Source organism: Episyrphus balteatus, chromosome 1, assembly GCF_945859705.1.
Source record: "Episyrphus balteatus chromosome 1, idEpiBalt1.1, whole genome shotgun sequence".
In the NCBI taxonomy this organism is placed as follows: domain Eukaryota; kingdom Metazoa; phylum Arthropoda; class Insecta; order Diptera; family Syrphidae; genus Episyrphus; species Episyrphus balteatus.
This window is the reverse complement of record NC_079134.1, coordinates 161,744,929-161,760,603: the sequence shown is the minus strand read 5'-3', so window position 1 is coordinate 161,760,603 and position 15,675 is coordinate 161,744,929. Positions and strand designations below refer to the sequence as shown.

General features: G+C 31.7%; 3 protein-coding genes across 5 annotated transcripts; 1 reads left to right on the top strand and 2 right to left on the bottom strand.

The window, feature by feature from the left end:
• Nucleotides 1-53: 53 nt before the first annotated feature.
• Nucleotides 54-8,262, bottom strand: LOC129906715 (nematocyst expressed protein 4-like). Of its 3 annotated transcripts, none has more exons than XM_055982601.1 (5): nucleotides 3,522-3,655; nucleotides 3,357-3,458; nucleotides 966-1,125; nucleotides 481-540; nucleotides 54-412 (listed from the first exon to the last, which is right to left on the bottom strand). In XM_055982601.1, the coding sequence occupies exons 1-5, from the start codon at nucleotides 3,538-3,540 to the stop codon at nucleotides 232-234; spliced, it is 522 nt and encodes a 173-aa protein (XP_055838576.1). In that variant the 5' UTR covers nucleotides 3,541-3,655; the 3' UTR covers nucleotides 54-231. The 3 variants fall into 3 exon arrangements, with proteins under 3 accessions (XP_055838576.1, XP_055838578.1, XP_055838577.1); XM_055982603.1 differs by lacking the exons at nucleotides 3,357-3,458; nucleotides 3,522-3,655 and adding exons at nucleotides 7,843-7,947; nucleotides 8,002-8,262 and having other exon boundaries at nucleotides 55-412; XM_055982602.1 differs by lacking the exons at nucleotides 3,357-3,458; nucleotides 3,522-3,655 and adding exons at nucleotides 7,843-7,947; nucleotides 8,023-8,261 and having other exon boundaries at nucleotides 55-412.
• A 1,206-nt stretch (nucleotides 8,263-9,468) lies between these two features.
• On the top strand, nucleotides 9,469-10,451 carry LOC129921434 (proteasome subunit beta type-6). Its single transcript, XM_056003255.1, has 4 exons — nucleotides 9,469-9,602; nucleotides 9,667-9,866; nucleotides 9,923-10,197; nucleotides 10,255-10,451. The coding sequence occupies exons 1-4, from the start codon at nucleotides 9,558-9,560 to the stop codon at nucleotides 10,386-10,388; spliced, it is 654 nt and encodes a 217-aa protein (XP_055859230.1). The 5' UTR covers nucleotides 9,469-9,557; the 3' UTR covers nucleotides 10,389-10,451.
• Nucleotides 10,452-11,999: 1,548 nt separating this feature from the next.
• On the bottom strand, nucleotides 12,000-15,061 carry LOC129906459 (ER membrane protein complex subunit 7 homolog). The gene is made up of 4 exons (XM_055982249.1): nucleotides 14,395-15,061; nucleotides 14,194-14,340; nucleotides 14,000-14,128; nucleotides 12,000-12,236 (listed from the first exon to the last, which is right to left on the bottom strand). Exons 1-4 carry the CDS (start codon nucleotides 14,701-14,703, stop codon nucleotides 12,120-12,122), a joined length of 702 nt encoding a protein of 233 aa, XP_055838224.1. The 5' UTR covers nucleotides 14,704-15,061; the 3' UTR covers nucleotides 12,000-12,119.
• Nucleotides 15,062-15,675: the final 614 nt, after the last annotated feature.

Here is a 15,675-nt window from a genome sequence, read left to right as displayed (position 1 = left end):
CTTAAAAATAATTTTTCTTTTTTCTAATAATCTATATAAGAACGAATTATATTTTTAAGAAAATTTCATTTTGTTTGTGAAGCTAGTGAAAAAATACTAATGATACTTAATAATCGATAGATAAATAAAAATATGCCACATTCATGGTACTTCTTGCATCAATAAGGAATGCAATTACGAAATAATTTGGTAATAAAATGTGATTTGTGTAGAAGTACTCGTAATAAATATTTAATATTGCGACGTGTAGCCTGGATTATATGGCATTTGTTTTTCGTAAGAATTTTGATTGGGACCAACTGCACTGTCATATGATGGTGGATTCATACTGTAGTTAGTAGCTGGTGGATAAGGTGCTGCATAAGGAGCAGCTCCCGCTGGAGGATAGGGTGGCATCACTTGTGGATTTACTCTGTAAAAAAATAATAATGTCAGTTAGATAAATTACTCATTCTTTCTCTGTGCAGATAAATAACTTACCCTATTGGATGAGGATGCATTTGAGCATTTTGCATTGGCATTGGCATCGCCGTTGGTACTCTACAAAAAAAAATATAATAATGTTTAATTAATACAATAGGGTATTTTTCTAATTATATTACAAATTTTGCTTAACATAGTTAATCTCTCTCACACCCGTTGAATTAAAAAATAAATACTATCAATTTTTGAGTCATTGGGTGATATGCGTAAAAAATAGTAAATTGTTTTACTTGAAAAATTGCAAAGTATGAACTTTTTCCATCAAAATTTTTTTGCATATCAAAACTAGTTTATACATTAATTCGCTTTTACAGTATGCATACGGGTACGGGCTATTGTGAGACAGCAGAAAATACAATAAATAAGCTTTTCTTGCTTATAAGATTTGACAAATTTGACAAAAGTTATTAGGTAATTAATCAAAAAAAATAAAAAAGTACTATTTATGAAAAAAATCAATCAATATGATTTACCGAACATACCCCATAACTGGATATGGTGCTTGTTGAGGATATGCGGCTTGTTGAGGATATGCGGCTTGTTGATAGCCTGAACTTGACGTCGGATAGACCGTCGTTGTTTGAACAGCGTTCGGATAACCACCAGGTGCTGTGTGCGTTGCTGAAGTCACGACCACGGGTGCTGTAAAAAAAATACAATCAATTAAAAAAACGTAAGCAAAAACAATAATAATAAAGTTGCAATACAATTTTTTTTACAACTCTTAACATCCAATGACCTAATTTTTATATTGATATTTTCGGAATAATTTTTAACAACAATACAACGTTCAATTTTAATTAAATTAAGGCTTGGCCACACCGGAAGGTACGCGGTAGAGGTACAGGTAACGGTACGGGTATTTGTATGGAAAAAATTCCAAACTGACACATCAACGTTCGGGTGTGGAATTTTTTTAATACAAATATCGTTGCCGCTACCCTTACCGCTACCGCGTACCCTCCGGTGTGGCCAAGCCTTTAAGTTTACGTATTGCCTAAGGCTCACGGCCCTCTCTTCGGAAATTTGTGTAAGTAATACCCGTACCAATGGAAATCACAACTCATACTAAAAAATGTTTGCATTTATGTTATAATTTTTTTACTATAACCATGTGTTAAACTCAAAATATACGCTGGTGGACCCCCACCAAGTTTTTTATGGCCTGTTGCACTGATGTAAAAATTCCGTAATACACCCAAAATTGGGACTGCCCATTCTTACAATTATAACAATTATAAAATTTTTAACTATGCCCGTAAGACCTAAGGTCTTTTAAATGAAAATTGCACGGCACTAGTTGGAGGAAATAGAATGTAAGGAAAGAATTTTCGTAGGTACATTGAATCGAGAAATAAGATGTTTATTATCTCATATAATTCCACGGGTGGCGCCCATCTAAAGCTGGGGATAAATTAAAGAATGCTGCCTAAGAAGGGGCGCGCAGTCTACAATGGTGTAGTGACCATTGCCAATAGGAACATACTGTTTTGTAATTAGTCTCCCGCCCGTAACTTGGTGGAATAACCTAAAGTAAATAAAACACCTAAGTGTTTACTCAATGCGTCCCATTCCAAGTGCGAACATTGAACAAACATTGAAATATGTAAATGTTCTAGTACTACAATGCCAATCTTCAACTGATGTAAAAGTTGAGGTAGCTTCAAATTTTTAACTTGAAATTTGTTTAATGAATTCAAGTAATTGGGCAGGTTCAGAAACGTTAGGCACTAAATATTTAGGTAATTTCTCGGTCTCTGATTGGTCAGCTGTCAAAAAAAAATCTTTCCAATTTAGGTAATTTTATTGGAAAACTAACTGGAAAGTTAGGCAAGAAAATTTTCCCTAAAAATTTAAGAAAGTTTTTTTTGTCAACATGACAGCAAATTGTTTTGAATTAAAGAATTAATTTAGTGAAATTAAATTTATTTGTTTGAAAAACAAGTAAAAAGTGCATTTAATATTATTTATTCATTAAAGTTAAGTGAAATTTGGTGTCTTCCCCATGCGATCGGTAAAATACTTAAGTAAATTTTGAAATTTGACAACAGCATCATATCCAAACTAATTTAGTCAATTTCCTCAAATTTCCGTTCAGAAAATGACGTTGCCTAAAAATCTAGTCCCTAATATTTCCTGAACGTGCCCATTCTATCCAAATTCTGACATTGCCGAAAAAATAAATAAATAAATAAATCTATGGAGCGAAGAGTTCTTGAATTAGTAAACATTTCTGTGTGCGGGTAATTAGTTCCACGAAATTGTGAATCACATTGCTAGTGAGGAATGTTATGACGGCTTTGACTTCAGCGGTTGTCTGAGCTCCAGCTACATTAAAAAGAGTATGATTACTAGGTTTTATGTCGGTCTAAAATATTATTGTTGGATTTTTTCAATCTAATTTATTTTGTATGATTGACCACTTTTTTACAACCAACAGCAAACTCGAACAATTATAAAATTGAAATAAATATACAAATGATAAGTAATGCGAATTATAAACAACAACAAAATAAAAACAATATTTTATAATTTTTTTTTTCTCTCTCGTATTGTCGACTTTGTTTATAATTATTCTTCCATAGGTCACAAAATGTTAATTTAATGAATTCTCTTTAAAGCTTATTTTTTGCTGAAAAGAAGTTTTCATATCACATCCAACCAACAACACAGCAGAGTAGACAGCACACCCAAATACAGATGGATTTTTTATTCTTTTGTTTCAAGCTATACCGCATGTGTATTATTTTTTTTATCTCTAGTTTGGTTAGTATTCGTCGAATATGACTCAATTTTTGCATTCATTATAGAACTTTTAGAGTTAAGATGTGATAAAAAGAAAAAAATTATGCTCTAAGCATGTATATACTCACTTCTATAAATTGCACCTTGTTCAGTTTTGCAGCAATGGGTGCACATACTAAACAAAATTACAATGAGTATAAACAAAAACAATCCCCATGGGAAATGTGAGGCTAGAAGATATCAAAAGATATAATTCAGATATTAAACTATATTATCACTTGGATCAAACTCACTAAATTCTTCGCCGGACATTTTTATTATACTTGTTGCTGTCGATTTCAAATACAAACACTAACTAATTTTCGATTTTCTTTGCTATTTTATTCGTCGCAATATTAAACATCAACAACAGAATTCAAAATTAAAAAAAAAAAAAAACAACAGAAAAGAAGAGAAGAATTCAATCTTGTAGATATTTTTGGCAGGAAAAAAAACCACTGAGATCAACAAAAAGTAATACTATCGAGATTAACTTGAGTTGGATCAGAAAACACTCAGAACCGATGGGTAGGAAACTCATGAACAACTGAAAATGAACAATCGTACAGAAGTAAATCTATGTGAAGCTCATTCATCATTATCATGAGTTAGAATTTCTTTTTTCAAAGGGCTTTTACAGAACATCTCGCTTAGAATCTAAAACAAATTAAAATGCTCGACTGGGTCGCAAATTATTCATTTATTCATCGGTTTTTTATTTAAAGTTGGTGATGATATGACTAATGATTATATAGGTTTGTATGCATTAGTTTTGATAAAAGGAAAATAAAGGCATTTTCAGTAAAAAAAAAAAAATAAATAAAAAGATGAAATAACCTTTTCCTCAAATAAGCGAAAAGCTTAATAGATACTAAACGCTATTTTTCCTTAGATAAAATTCACATTGGATTAAGGTTTTAAAGCATGTACATATGAAAATAAATACAAGCATTTATGGCGCAACATGCCTCACAACCAATGGTACAAAAGTGCAGAGGACCTACAATAAAGTAGGTAGGTGACAATCCATTGCGTAAAGCATTGCGCCTTGAGTTTGAAAGTATGTATATTTATTTACAAAAACAACCCAAAGTCGACTGTTTCTGGATTAGTTTGAAAATCCATTTCAGTATATTAGAATTTTGCTGTCAATTTTACAGTCAACAGTAGCACTTTTATGTAGAACATCAGATATGAAAGTTAAAAAATCAAAACGTCAAAGAAGATATTTGAGAAGTAAAGCACCAACAAAATTTTGCGCTCTAAGCGTTGAGCAACTTGGTTTCTCATATTTTTTTTTTATTTTTAAAGTTGAAATGATTTTATTTTCATTTTTTTATACTGCTTAGTGCAGTTTATATTCAAAAAAATTCATGTAGAAAGACATTCAAATTGATATTTGATTTTTGAAATTTTAAACTAATTTTTCTTGCAATCAGTCTTATTCATGCTTTTTTTTTCAAAAGACCCAACAATAATGGATAAAACAAATTTACCAACCATAGATATGTATATGAACAGGCACAAACAATGATAAATTATTTTATCTGATGAAATCGAAATTAATTGTTAATAATATTATCTAAATTTCACAGAGAGGGAACGATTTGGTAATCGGACAGATAAGGTTTCACTACCTTCAAGACAGTCCATTTCTTTTTTATTACCAACAAAATCAATAACAAAAATATTTATTAATACAGACTATATTGTTTTGAGAGTTTTGAGAGGAATTGCCAAATCCTTTAAGAGAATCATTGTCCTGAAAAAGTTTATCTCAGCTTGTCCTTCGGAATCGGCGGTAAATTGAAATTACCTTCCAATATTGCTAATTAATTACACGCACAGAAGAATTATTGAGAGTTGTAAGTTACTAGGCCTGATCTTTTATAGGGTGTAGTGCCAGAAATGTATTAATTTATTTGAGAGCTGATATAAACATTTTTATTCATTATTAAGAAAATCGAAAGAAAGAACAGAAATTGTGAATTTCAGTTGTCAGACTTTTCTTATGGTATGATTAAACAAAGCTACTCATTTTTTACCACTAACTTTTATTTAATATCATTTTTCTTAGTTTTGATGTTCGTTTTTTAATAAGTAATCCCGTTATAATGATTAAATTGAAAATACAACTTGTAATAATTAAAAAAGACGTTGTAGCATCGAAAATATAAAAATGCATTTTTTTTATTTTTTAATATTTCAAACGATCTCTCACGTAATCTAAATCACAACTAACGAAAATTCTTTATTTCTAATAGAATTGGTTTAGAAACAAAAAAATATATCAAGTACATGAATTTATTGATAAGATGGGAAACTTGAAGATAAGAAGAATCGTTTCAGACGTAAAGGGGTTAGTAATCAGGTATTATTTTGGCTGTTATCGGTTTTTTTTGGGTGATCTTTTTCGTATATTAGGAGAGAGGAAGTAAATAATACTTTATCAATGAGAATACACATTTTGTGAAAATATTCTATGTACTTGTTTAAACTATGTTTAGTTTTTGTAAAGATAATTTTGAGCATAGATTTGAATGTTTGTTTTGTTTATTTTTCTTTTTTTCTGACGTTTGTTATGATTTCGGATGGGACCACAGGTAGACTAATGACTATTACTGTCCAAATGTTTTTTTACATGCAATAAATGTTGCTTTCATTAAAGAGCAGAGAGTAAAGTCGTAGAGTCAAATACATAGTATAAATAGAACTTCTGTAATCTGCATACAAGAAATTAGGATTTAATAAAATAAAGAACCACCGCAGTAAGGCTTAACCAATACTGCCCGTTTTGGTATAGATTTTTTGTTGCTGTAAACAGGTGTTTAGTACACAAACCTTCATTTGTTATCACTTCTAACATTGCCTTGAAATAATACCAGTGAAATATAGAAAAATATTTCGAAAATTTGGTAGTATTTCACTTAATTCAATCTTAAAGCGCTTACGGTATTCGATTTGTGGTTTTAATAAAGCCTTCAAAATTGTCAAGTGATTCTCAATCCTGCTGACCCCAACATCTTCTCTAATTTGTCTCTCAATGCATTATTTAAAAATTTAAGGGTATTTTCGGGTCTTCGTCAAAAAGTCAAAAAGTGAATTCAAACTTCGAGTACGCTAAATTGGGTTACCCATCACTCTAAGCACAGACCTCATTGACAAAGGGCTTGCTTTAAGAACTCAATATTTTGGTTTCGAGGCTATTTGCTCTAAAAAGAACAGCATCTTGTAATTCCTTACATTTGATTATTTCTGACAAAAACAAGCTTGCTTCTTTTTTAAACGGGCCATTGATTTTTTACGGCGATTTGTAGCCATGGACGAGACTTAGATCCACCAAAGGAAAACAACAGTCAAAGTCTGCCCAAAAAAGCAAAGTTTATCGTGTCTGCCAGAAAGGTTATTTTCAGAGATTTTTAGAATGCGAAAGGGATTCTGCTAGTATTATGTACTCGCCCATCCTCCTTATTCTCTCAATGTGTTACCATCAGACTTTCATCTTTTCTCGAACATAAAAAGAAGCGTTGAGAATGAGAAGGGGTTAAGCGACATATTTCAAGTTTTTAGTAATCGTCGTCTTAAGTTTTTGGTTTATGGTTTTTTGTATGAAAATGGGAGAGATTTAGAAAAATGATCAGAGGCTAACTTCTACACTAAGGACACTAAATGAATGGCAATAACACCGCTGTAAATATTAAAAAATTCGAAAATGTCACTTAACCCCTTCTCATTCTCAACGCTTCAATTGTGTTTCAGAAGCGATTCGGGCCCCGTGGAAGAGCTGTAAATGTATATATTGAAAGCCTACCAGGCTCTCACTTCCGGGAAGGAGTTCTACAGTTGTATAAACCTCTGACTTTATGTGATTATGTGGAAAAATTAAACCATTTTTCAAATGAAAATCATTATCGATCATTTCAAGCCGAGAACTTTTCACCTTACCTTCGTAAAATCTATTCTCTTTATAAAGAATGTTTAACAATTTAATCCAAATTAATACAAATAACAAATTGATTACTATGCTAACTATTGACTATTATCTCTCTGCCACCTGATTTATTTATTGGTTGTTTACTTAAACTTATCGATTTTCTGCTAATTGTATTCAAGCTTAATCATAATGACTCAGTGATAAAAAAAAGACTGCCTGCATCATGAATGTTTTGTAATATAATCATGATAACTGCCAAGCCAAGTTTATGATTTTGAATCTTAGCAATTCCACTTTTCCTATTGGATTTTCCTGTAATTTATAATAATTAAAAGTACCTTCTACCCTGCAAAAGTAATGATTTCATTTCATCACTTCCTCAACTTGAGGTATTTTTTTGTCTCAAAATACATTATGATTCATTTTTATTGCGAAACCCCAAACCAGCCTATACTTGCACTTCTCTTTATATTAGGCATAAAGCCTTGCCTTGTTAGTTTACCAAATGTAAACAAAAATAATGCAATACGGTTTGCATATTAATAAAATGTGCAATTGCGATCTATTAATTATCTACAATTGTTTCTTTCTCGATTCATGTGATTACTAATAAGATTAAAAACAAAAAAAGAAAAACTTACTTGAAAAGATAACACCTCTCTGTTTCGATCGGCAACAGAAGCTACACAAACAAACCAAGAAGAATGGTATGAAAAAGAAAAGCAAAGCCGACAAAACATCCATTTCTGTAACAAATAATAAAGAAAATTATAAAATGGGATTCCCAGAAATAATACAACCTTGTATAGAACCAAACGCACTTGGATTGTTTTTTCTGTTTTAACAAGTTTATAAAAAAATGTTTCTCTCCTCACTTGGCCTTGGGACTTATTAAACTAAAATATTATTTTGCAATTAAATATGTGAAAAACTTTCACGTTGTGTGACTGTTTAAAGATAGACTTATTTATCAGTTTCTTATCAATTTATTATCTTTTTTGTTACTAAAAACACCGATATACTCTCTTTTCAGTTCTTTGTTATTAAATTAATTGAGTAATGAAAAAAGAACAAAAAAAAAAATAATACAAGTGCATCCACATGCACTTTTCAGCAGCTGATTTTTGCCATTTGAAAACGTAACGTAACGTTAAACGTAGGCAAATGTTAAATACGACAAATGGGGTGTGTTCATAAAATAGTGTCATATAAGTGGGAAATTTATGATTTTTTATTAAAAAAAAACTGGCAAAATAATTTCGAGGTTATTTTTTTTAAGCGAAAATTAGTTTTTTAACACTCTGTTTCGACTATTAATTCATTCGGGCTCTTTTCGTTACAGGCTAAAAAGGTCCAATTGCTGTGCAAACATTTTTCGGCCGTGGTCCGAATTTTTCACAGCCAAATGGACAAGCGTGGCTAAGCCGTGGCTCAAGTTTTAACCAAACCTTTTTTGATGGTTTTACTGTGAATCAATCCTGTTTCAATGTACATGGTTTTATTTTGTATTTATGACCATTGAACCAGAGCTAAACCTCAGTTAAAACGCTGATTTCAGGAGATAAAATGGCTTAAATATTTCTAAATAATAAAGAATTTAAATATGTCTTAAATATTGCTCCAAGATTTTAATTCATGTTTTGAATCTCAGCTTTAAATTTGAACAAAATTTTACATTTTACAAAGTTTGCGTGGTTCAAAAGAATTTAAACCAAGGTTCTGAAAACGGGTTAAACCAAATTTAAGTGCAGAACCACTGTTTTACAAACGAAAAAAAAATATTGAAACAAAAAATATTTTTCAACAAACCAAAGTTAAAAACAAATTCAGAGACAGCCAGTGAATTTTAATCAATATGTAGCATAGTTCAACAAAGTTCGTATTTTAATAGTCTCTTTCATAGATAATTTATTTAAAGCAATTTCAAAAGTAATTTTTAATGAAAAATAGCTGTGTTTATTTTGTATGTATAATTAATAACTGAGTAAATTAGCTGTGGTCCCAGCTATGACTCATACATTTTTCTTCGCTAGTTTATCATTTATGAATCTTGAACCAGAGCAAAACCATCAATTTCATGGATTTTAAGAAGTTTACGGTTTAAAAATCTTACAACAGCGACACCCACTGTTAAAAAGTATCTGTTAAAATTTCCCTTATCTGTTATAAAAAAAATATAGTGTGCGCAAGGACTTAAATATCATATTTTCCAAACTTTCTCTATTTTTTTTTCTGTATGTTGCCCCTACTGACAACTGTCAAATGATTTGACATTTTAAAAGCATCGAGTCATTTCAAGTCTCCGACATCAAATTTGCAAATTTCTTCTTTGTTAAATTAAATTAAATAAATAAAAATGGTTTTCGGTAACGATTGGATGGATGCTCCAGAAAGCACTGGAGTAAGTTAAATATTTTATTTCAAAAAAAGAGAATCTATTGATAACTATAACCATTTTTTGGTAGACCACAATCATGGCGGTGGAATTTGATGGCGGAGTTGTGATCGGAGCCGATTCACGCACCAGTACCGGCGTGTATGTAGCCAACAGAGTCACCGACAAATTAACCAAAATCTCCGATAAGATTTACTGCTGCCGTAGTGGATCAGCTGCTGATACACAAGCTATTGCTGATATTGTTGCATATTCTTTAAATTATCACGAGTAAGTTTGTTAAACAACACTTCTCGAAATTTTATTAAGTTAATTATTTTATAAAGAAACCAAACTGGAGAAGAACCACTTGTCTCTGAAGCTGCTTCAGAATTCCGTAATTATTGTTACAACTATCGTGATTCCCTTGTTGCTGGCATCATTGTTGCTGGTTGGGACAAAAAGAAGGGCGGTCAAGTGTACTCGATTCCATTGGGAGGCATGTTGGTTCGTCAGGGTGTAACTATTGGTGGATCTGGTAGTAGTTATATTTATGGTTTTGTAAGGGAATTCTATAGACCCAATATGTCCAAAGCCGATTGTGTAGAATTTGTCAAGAAAGGTATATAAATTTTCCTTCTTTAAAAAAACTAAAATTTAATGTATTTCTTTTTTTTAGCTGTTAAACATGCAATCTATCATGATGGAAGCTCTGGAGGTGTTTGCCGTATTGGTGTCATCACAGAATCAGGTATTGAGAGGAGTGTTTATTTCAATACTGAAGATGGAGCTCCAATTATGGCTGGAAATTAAGTCTTTCGTTTTTTTGTATTTTAAATTTAAATGATTTTCTGGAATAAAATGATATAAAAGGGATATTGTTTTTTTTTTGCTAATCAACAGTTTAGCTTAGAGCAAAACTGAATTTTCTTGTTTAGAGGCATGTTTTTAAACAGATAAGGTCAACAAATAATGTAGTTGAAATCAACGAAAAAAGAGCTTTCTTACCTTATAAAAAAAGGTGTTTCAGAAGGTATTGGTAGAATTTTATCCAAACATTGCATAAAATCCGTCTTTAAGCCACCAGCTAATATTCGGCAAAATCTGCGCTCGCCGAAAGATAAAATTCTTCTACAGAATCCAGGAGTAAATTCTTGGCTCTGTTGTTGTGGCTCATTCTATATTGGAGAAACAAAACGAAGTATAAAAACTCGTTTGAATGAACTCATAAAGGCCATACAAAACAACCATATTTAGCAAATCTGCAATATGTGAGCATTTAGCGTATAATAATGATCATTTTATCAGATTTGATAAAGGTCAAAATCAATTGCCACGAAGAGATTCTATGTACCAAGATACGAGGTACAAGGAGCGATTGAAATAAAATTGCACACAAATTTCAAACGTGAACAAAGTTTAAATTTGTCTGGTGCGTGGGATCCTTTGCTACATAGATTAAAACAAAAATCACATAATCGAATAAGCTGATGCCGTAAGTTTTGTCTGCTCTCAAGCTTACATAAACGCTCAACAACAAACAGATCAATTACAACAACAATCAACATCTCAAATGCAATTGCCACCACAGTCAACACACCGGTACCCAGACGTGGAAAATTGATCTAAAATCAAAAAATAAATCAATTATTTTGGCCAAGTGAAGGTAAAAATTGTCAAAATCAGTTTTTTGACAGATTCAAATAAAAAAATAAATTGATTTTTGTACCAAACGAAAAGAATTACTATTTTCTTCAGAACAGCATACCTACCAAATTTTTTTTTGAAAATTTATACAAAAAAATATTTATTACGCACCCCGCAAATTTCCAAAAAAAATCCAAAAATTCTTTATTATAGAGGAAATGCAATGGCATACTCAATTTGGAAATTAAAATCTTTAAAAAGTTATTTTCGAAAATTTAAAAACAACTTTCAATACCTTTTTAAATTTTTTTAAGAGGGTCTCCTTTCTTAAGGATCGCATATACAATCGCTTGTGGCTCTGCTAATATATTTCCTTATTGATGTTCCATCCATTTCTTTGTGTATTTCTCGTTCAAATCAGCAACATCAGATCGATAATGATTTGTGATAATCACCATTGTTCGTCTTTGCAGGCTTCAGTTTTAGTTTTTGAGATGTTTTTTTTACCTTCTTGTAAAACTTATGAACCTCATTCCTGCTATAGCAACTCTATTTCCTCGAAGGCCTGTCCAGTTTGCTAACTTAAAAATTTTATTAGTATTAAACAAAAAATTCAAACCATCTTTGTATGTTTTTTACAAAATGTTTTATTTCAATTTACTATTTAAATTTGGATTTATAATTTTGAAACACTGCAAAGTTTAATTTGCAAGGAAGAAGAAAAAGGCTATTGGATAATTAAGGGATATTGGTTTTTACAAAAAAAAGTTATAATAATAAGAAATAAAATAAACAGCTATATTATAAGGAATACTTCAACCAATGGATCTATGTATAACGAACATATAAATTTTGTATAGCTAGGGGATACAAATTAACTAAAATCACACACACTTCTTAGTTTCGTTTTTTTGCTTGTTTTGAAGTTGTAGGTTTCTTTTCCTTTTCTGATGGCTTGCCGCCATTCAGGAATGACGTAATCACTTCACTGATTTCAGGCATATCACTTGTCATCTAAAAGACAAAAAAAAAAAATACATATATAATAATTTGGATGTAGGTGCATACATAAAGAATGAATAAAAGTTGTTTTAAATTAAAGGTAGTAACGTGTACAGATGTTTTCAGCTTGTTTTTCTGTTTTTTAGTATTACAGAGGCAGAGGCATGGACATTGACCGGAGCGGATTGACCTTGTAGATTGTTTTGAGAGGAAGATTCATTTAGTAAAGTTCAATCAAGTGTGCATTGGTGGAGTGAAGGAACAATTTCAACTAACAACTGAAAGTTGAAAATACAGTCGTTAAAATCGCTGGGACACGGGGAGCATATGAACATACACAAAGACGACGGATCTTCGTCTCCAAACCTGGTGAACGACTAGCTTAGCTTATTTTTTTTACTGTGGCCTAGAAAATTTAATTTTAAGCAACAATATCAGTTTGATGTGTAAATTTTTTGATGTATCTGTAGACATGAAAAGCTGAGTGTACTGTCACCGGCGAAACAGTAGGTTTCAGACAGTAAATCATTGATAAAACTGAGGAAGAGAGTGGGATACAAAATTGAACCCTGAGGGACACCAACATTTATTTTGTGGATATTGAAATTGAACCCATCCAATACAACTTGTAACAAAAATGGAAGATAATTTCAATCTAATCCAACGAATAAGAGATTCATCAACACCGAAAATTTCCGATAGGAGAGGTTGATTTCAAACTCTATCAAATGCTTTTGTAGAATCAATCGCAATAATCCTACTCTCTTTAAAACGATGTAAAGATATTTTCCACTGATCAATGAGATAAACCATCAAATCATCAGTGGAAGAACTATTGCTACAAAAGCCGTAATAGCTGTCATTAAAAGCGTCTAGATCAGCTATACTCAACCTGCGGCCCAGGAGCTTAAAAACTTTGGCCCGCGGCGTAGTTAAATAAATTTCTAAAATATCGTAATTGTAAATGGCAAGTAATAAATATCTTCAAAATTTTCTAACATTTGCATCTACATTTGTTTGCGAATCTTTGTTTTCAAGAATGAAAGAAACAAAATGTACCAAAACAAACAAACGGACTCCCATCTGAATGATGTCATAAGGTTGGCATGCAGCAACAAGCCAATTCTCCATTTAAAAAATCGAATTAGTAACTGACTAAAATGGCTTTACCATTTTACTCAATCGTTCAAAATTTTCGACATACATTTTAAATGAGTGTTTATATTTACCCTAAACACATTTTTCTTGTGGCCTGGAACATCAGTACAAAACTGTTAAGGTTGAGTATGGCTGGTCTAGATATTTATTTAGCTGGAAATGAATCAGAATCTCCATGACTTTGGAAAGAAGTGTAATCGGACGATATTTGGAGACTGAGAAAGATTCGCTTATTTAAGGAACAGACTGTACAAATGCTGTTTAAGAGTACTGATGAAAAAGCTTACGCAGTGCTTCTGCCAACGTGGAAGAAAACCTTTCGGAGCTGATAAGAGGGAAACTACCTGGGCCAGCGGATTTGTGTATGTCACGATCTTTAAGAACTCTTGTCAATACACGAGTATGAAAAAAGATGGTTCCAATAAAACTTTTCACTCTCACAAGTGCAGGGGGTCATAACACTACTTTCAGGTAAGATATAAATCAAATTATATAGGAACTTTTGTTTACAAGTTTAAAAAAGGGTAAAAATGCGCTTTAATTAAAGTTGATACAGAAAAGAGTGCCAAAACTGCAAAATCAAATAATTTAAGTTGATTTTATATAATAATACAAACCTTTGGGAAATTCATATTCTCCATTTCTTTTTTAGCCTCTGGGTCACTCATCATCTTTGGCAAAATTAACATCAACAATAATGGAAGCAACATCATCAATACCATTGGACTGAATAAGAAATCTGTAATCTATAGAAAAAAAGCAGTATTTAAGTCAAATTGTAAAAAAATCTCCAAAATCTTTTTTTACTCACCTTCCATTGTTCTCTTGTTTGGAAATATTTGAATCGTGTCAGTGCCTTCAATTTTAATGGATAAGGCACTTGAATAACCTGTGATGGTTGCACGTAGTTAACTTTTCTCGCTCGGAATTTTCCTTTTGGATTGATTTCAACCCGAACCTTACAAAAAAAAAAATCAATTGATTCCCTAGTAAAAAAAATATAATTACTTACTGGTTCATAGAAATAGTCAGGATTATGAATTTCTAGAACATAACTTCCAGAGGGAACACTACTTATTATAAATGCACCATCTTCACGTAGGAAGCCTTTATATTCTCCACTATTTATTGAAAGTGTTGTTTCACGCTGCCAATTCGAGTCTGGAGCATAGAGTTCTGGCGAATATACTCTACCTTCAATCGTATAGAGACCACTTATTTCATCTTCTTCATTATTACCACCAATTTGTATTTCACTTCTTACAAATAATGCAAATGAAATGAATATAATCAATGATGCAGTTTTTGTTGATTTCATCATTATTTTTATATTAATTTATAATTTTCAATTCATTAATTTTTTTTTTCTTTTTACTTTTTCACACAAGTCGTGGTTTTTATTTGAGGGATGATTATTTTTTCATGTCAGTGGCCAGTTGTCATTTTTTGTCACAAGTTGCGAGGTTTTATTTTTTCTTTGGGACAAAGTGTCAAATTGAAAATCGAATTTACACGTTGCAAGTTTTGGGTGGTTTTATAAGGGGGAGATTGCACCTGGCGAGTATAACTTCACAACGTGTTTAAATGATGGTCATACGAATTTAAACAACTTTTTCCATAAAATGTTGACTGCAAATTAGTTAAAATGAAACTTGTTGATTTATTGCTTATGTACACAAGTCACCTGAACGACTACGTTTTGGTTTTCAATAGTAATAACAATAGAAAAAAATTGCAAACCGGAACGTTGACCCCTTCCCATACCTTACCTTAAGGGCTTGATGACATCGGAAGGGTATGCGGTGGTGGTATGAGTAATTGTATGAAAAAAGTTCCACTTCTGAACGTTAAAGGCTTGGTCACACCGAAGGGTACATGCGGTAGCGGTACGGGTAATTGTATGAAAAAAATTTCACATTTGAACGTTGATGTGTCAGTTTGGAATTTTTTTCATACAAGAACCCGTACCGCTACCGCATGTACCCTTCGGTGTGGCCAAGCCTTAACTTTCATAGAATTACCCGCACCGCATACCTTTCTCGTGTGGCCTGTGTGTGTAACATGAAACAGACTTTTTTCTCCCTTTCTCTTATAAAAAAAAATAATCAGGATGACAGTGAATTCTATATGTTTTTATGTTAAATTCAACAACAGTAAATCCGTCAATTTGCTTCAATTTTTTATATGAATCCCTATACCCAATATATATCCAGTGTTTAATAGAGATCAGTGGACAAAATGTACCAACCCATAGATTCCGTCACATCCATTAAGTAGCAGGATTCCACTAACA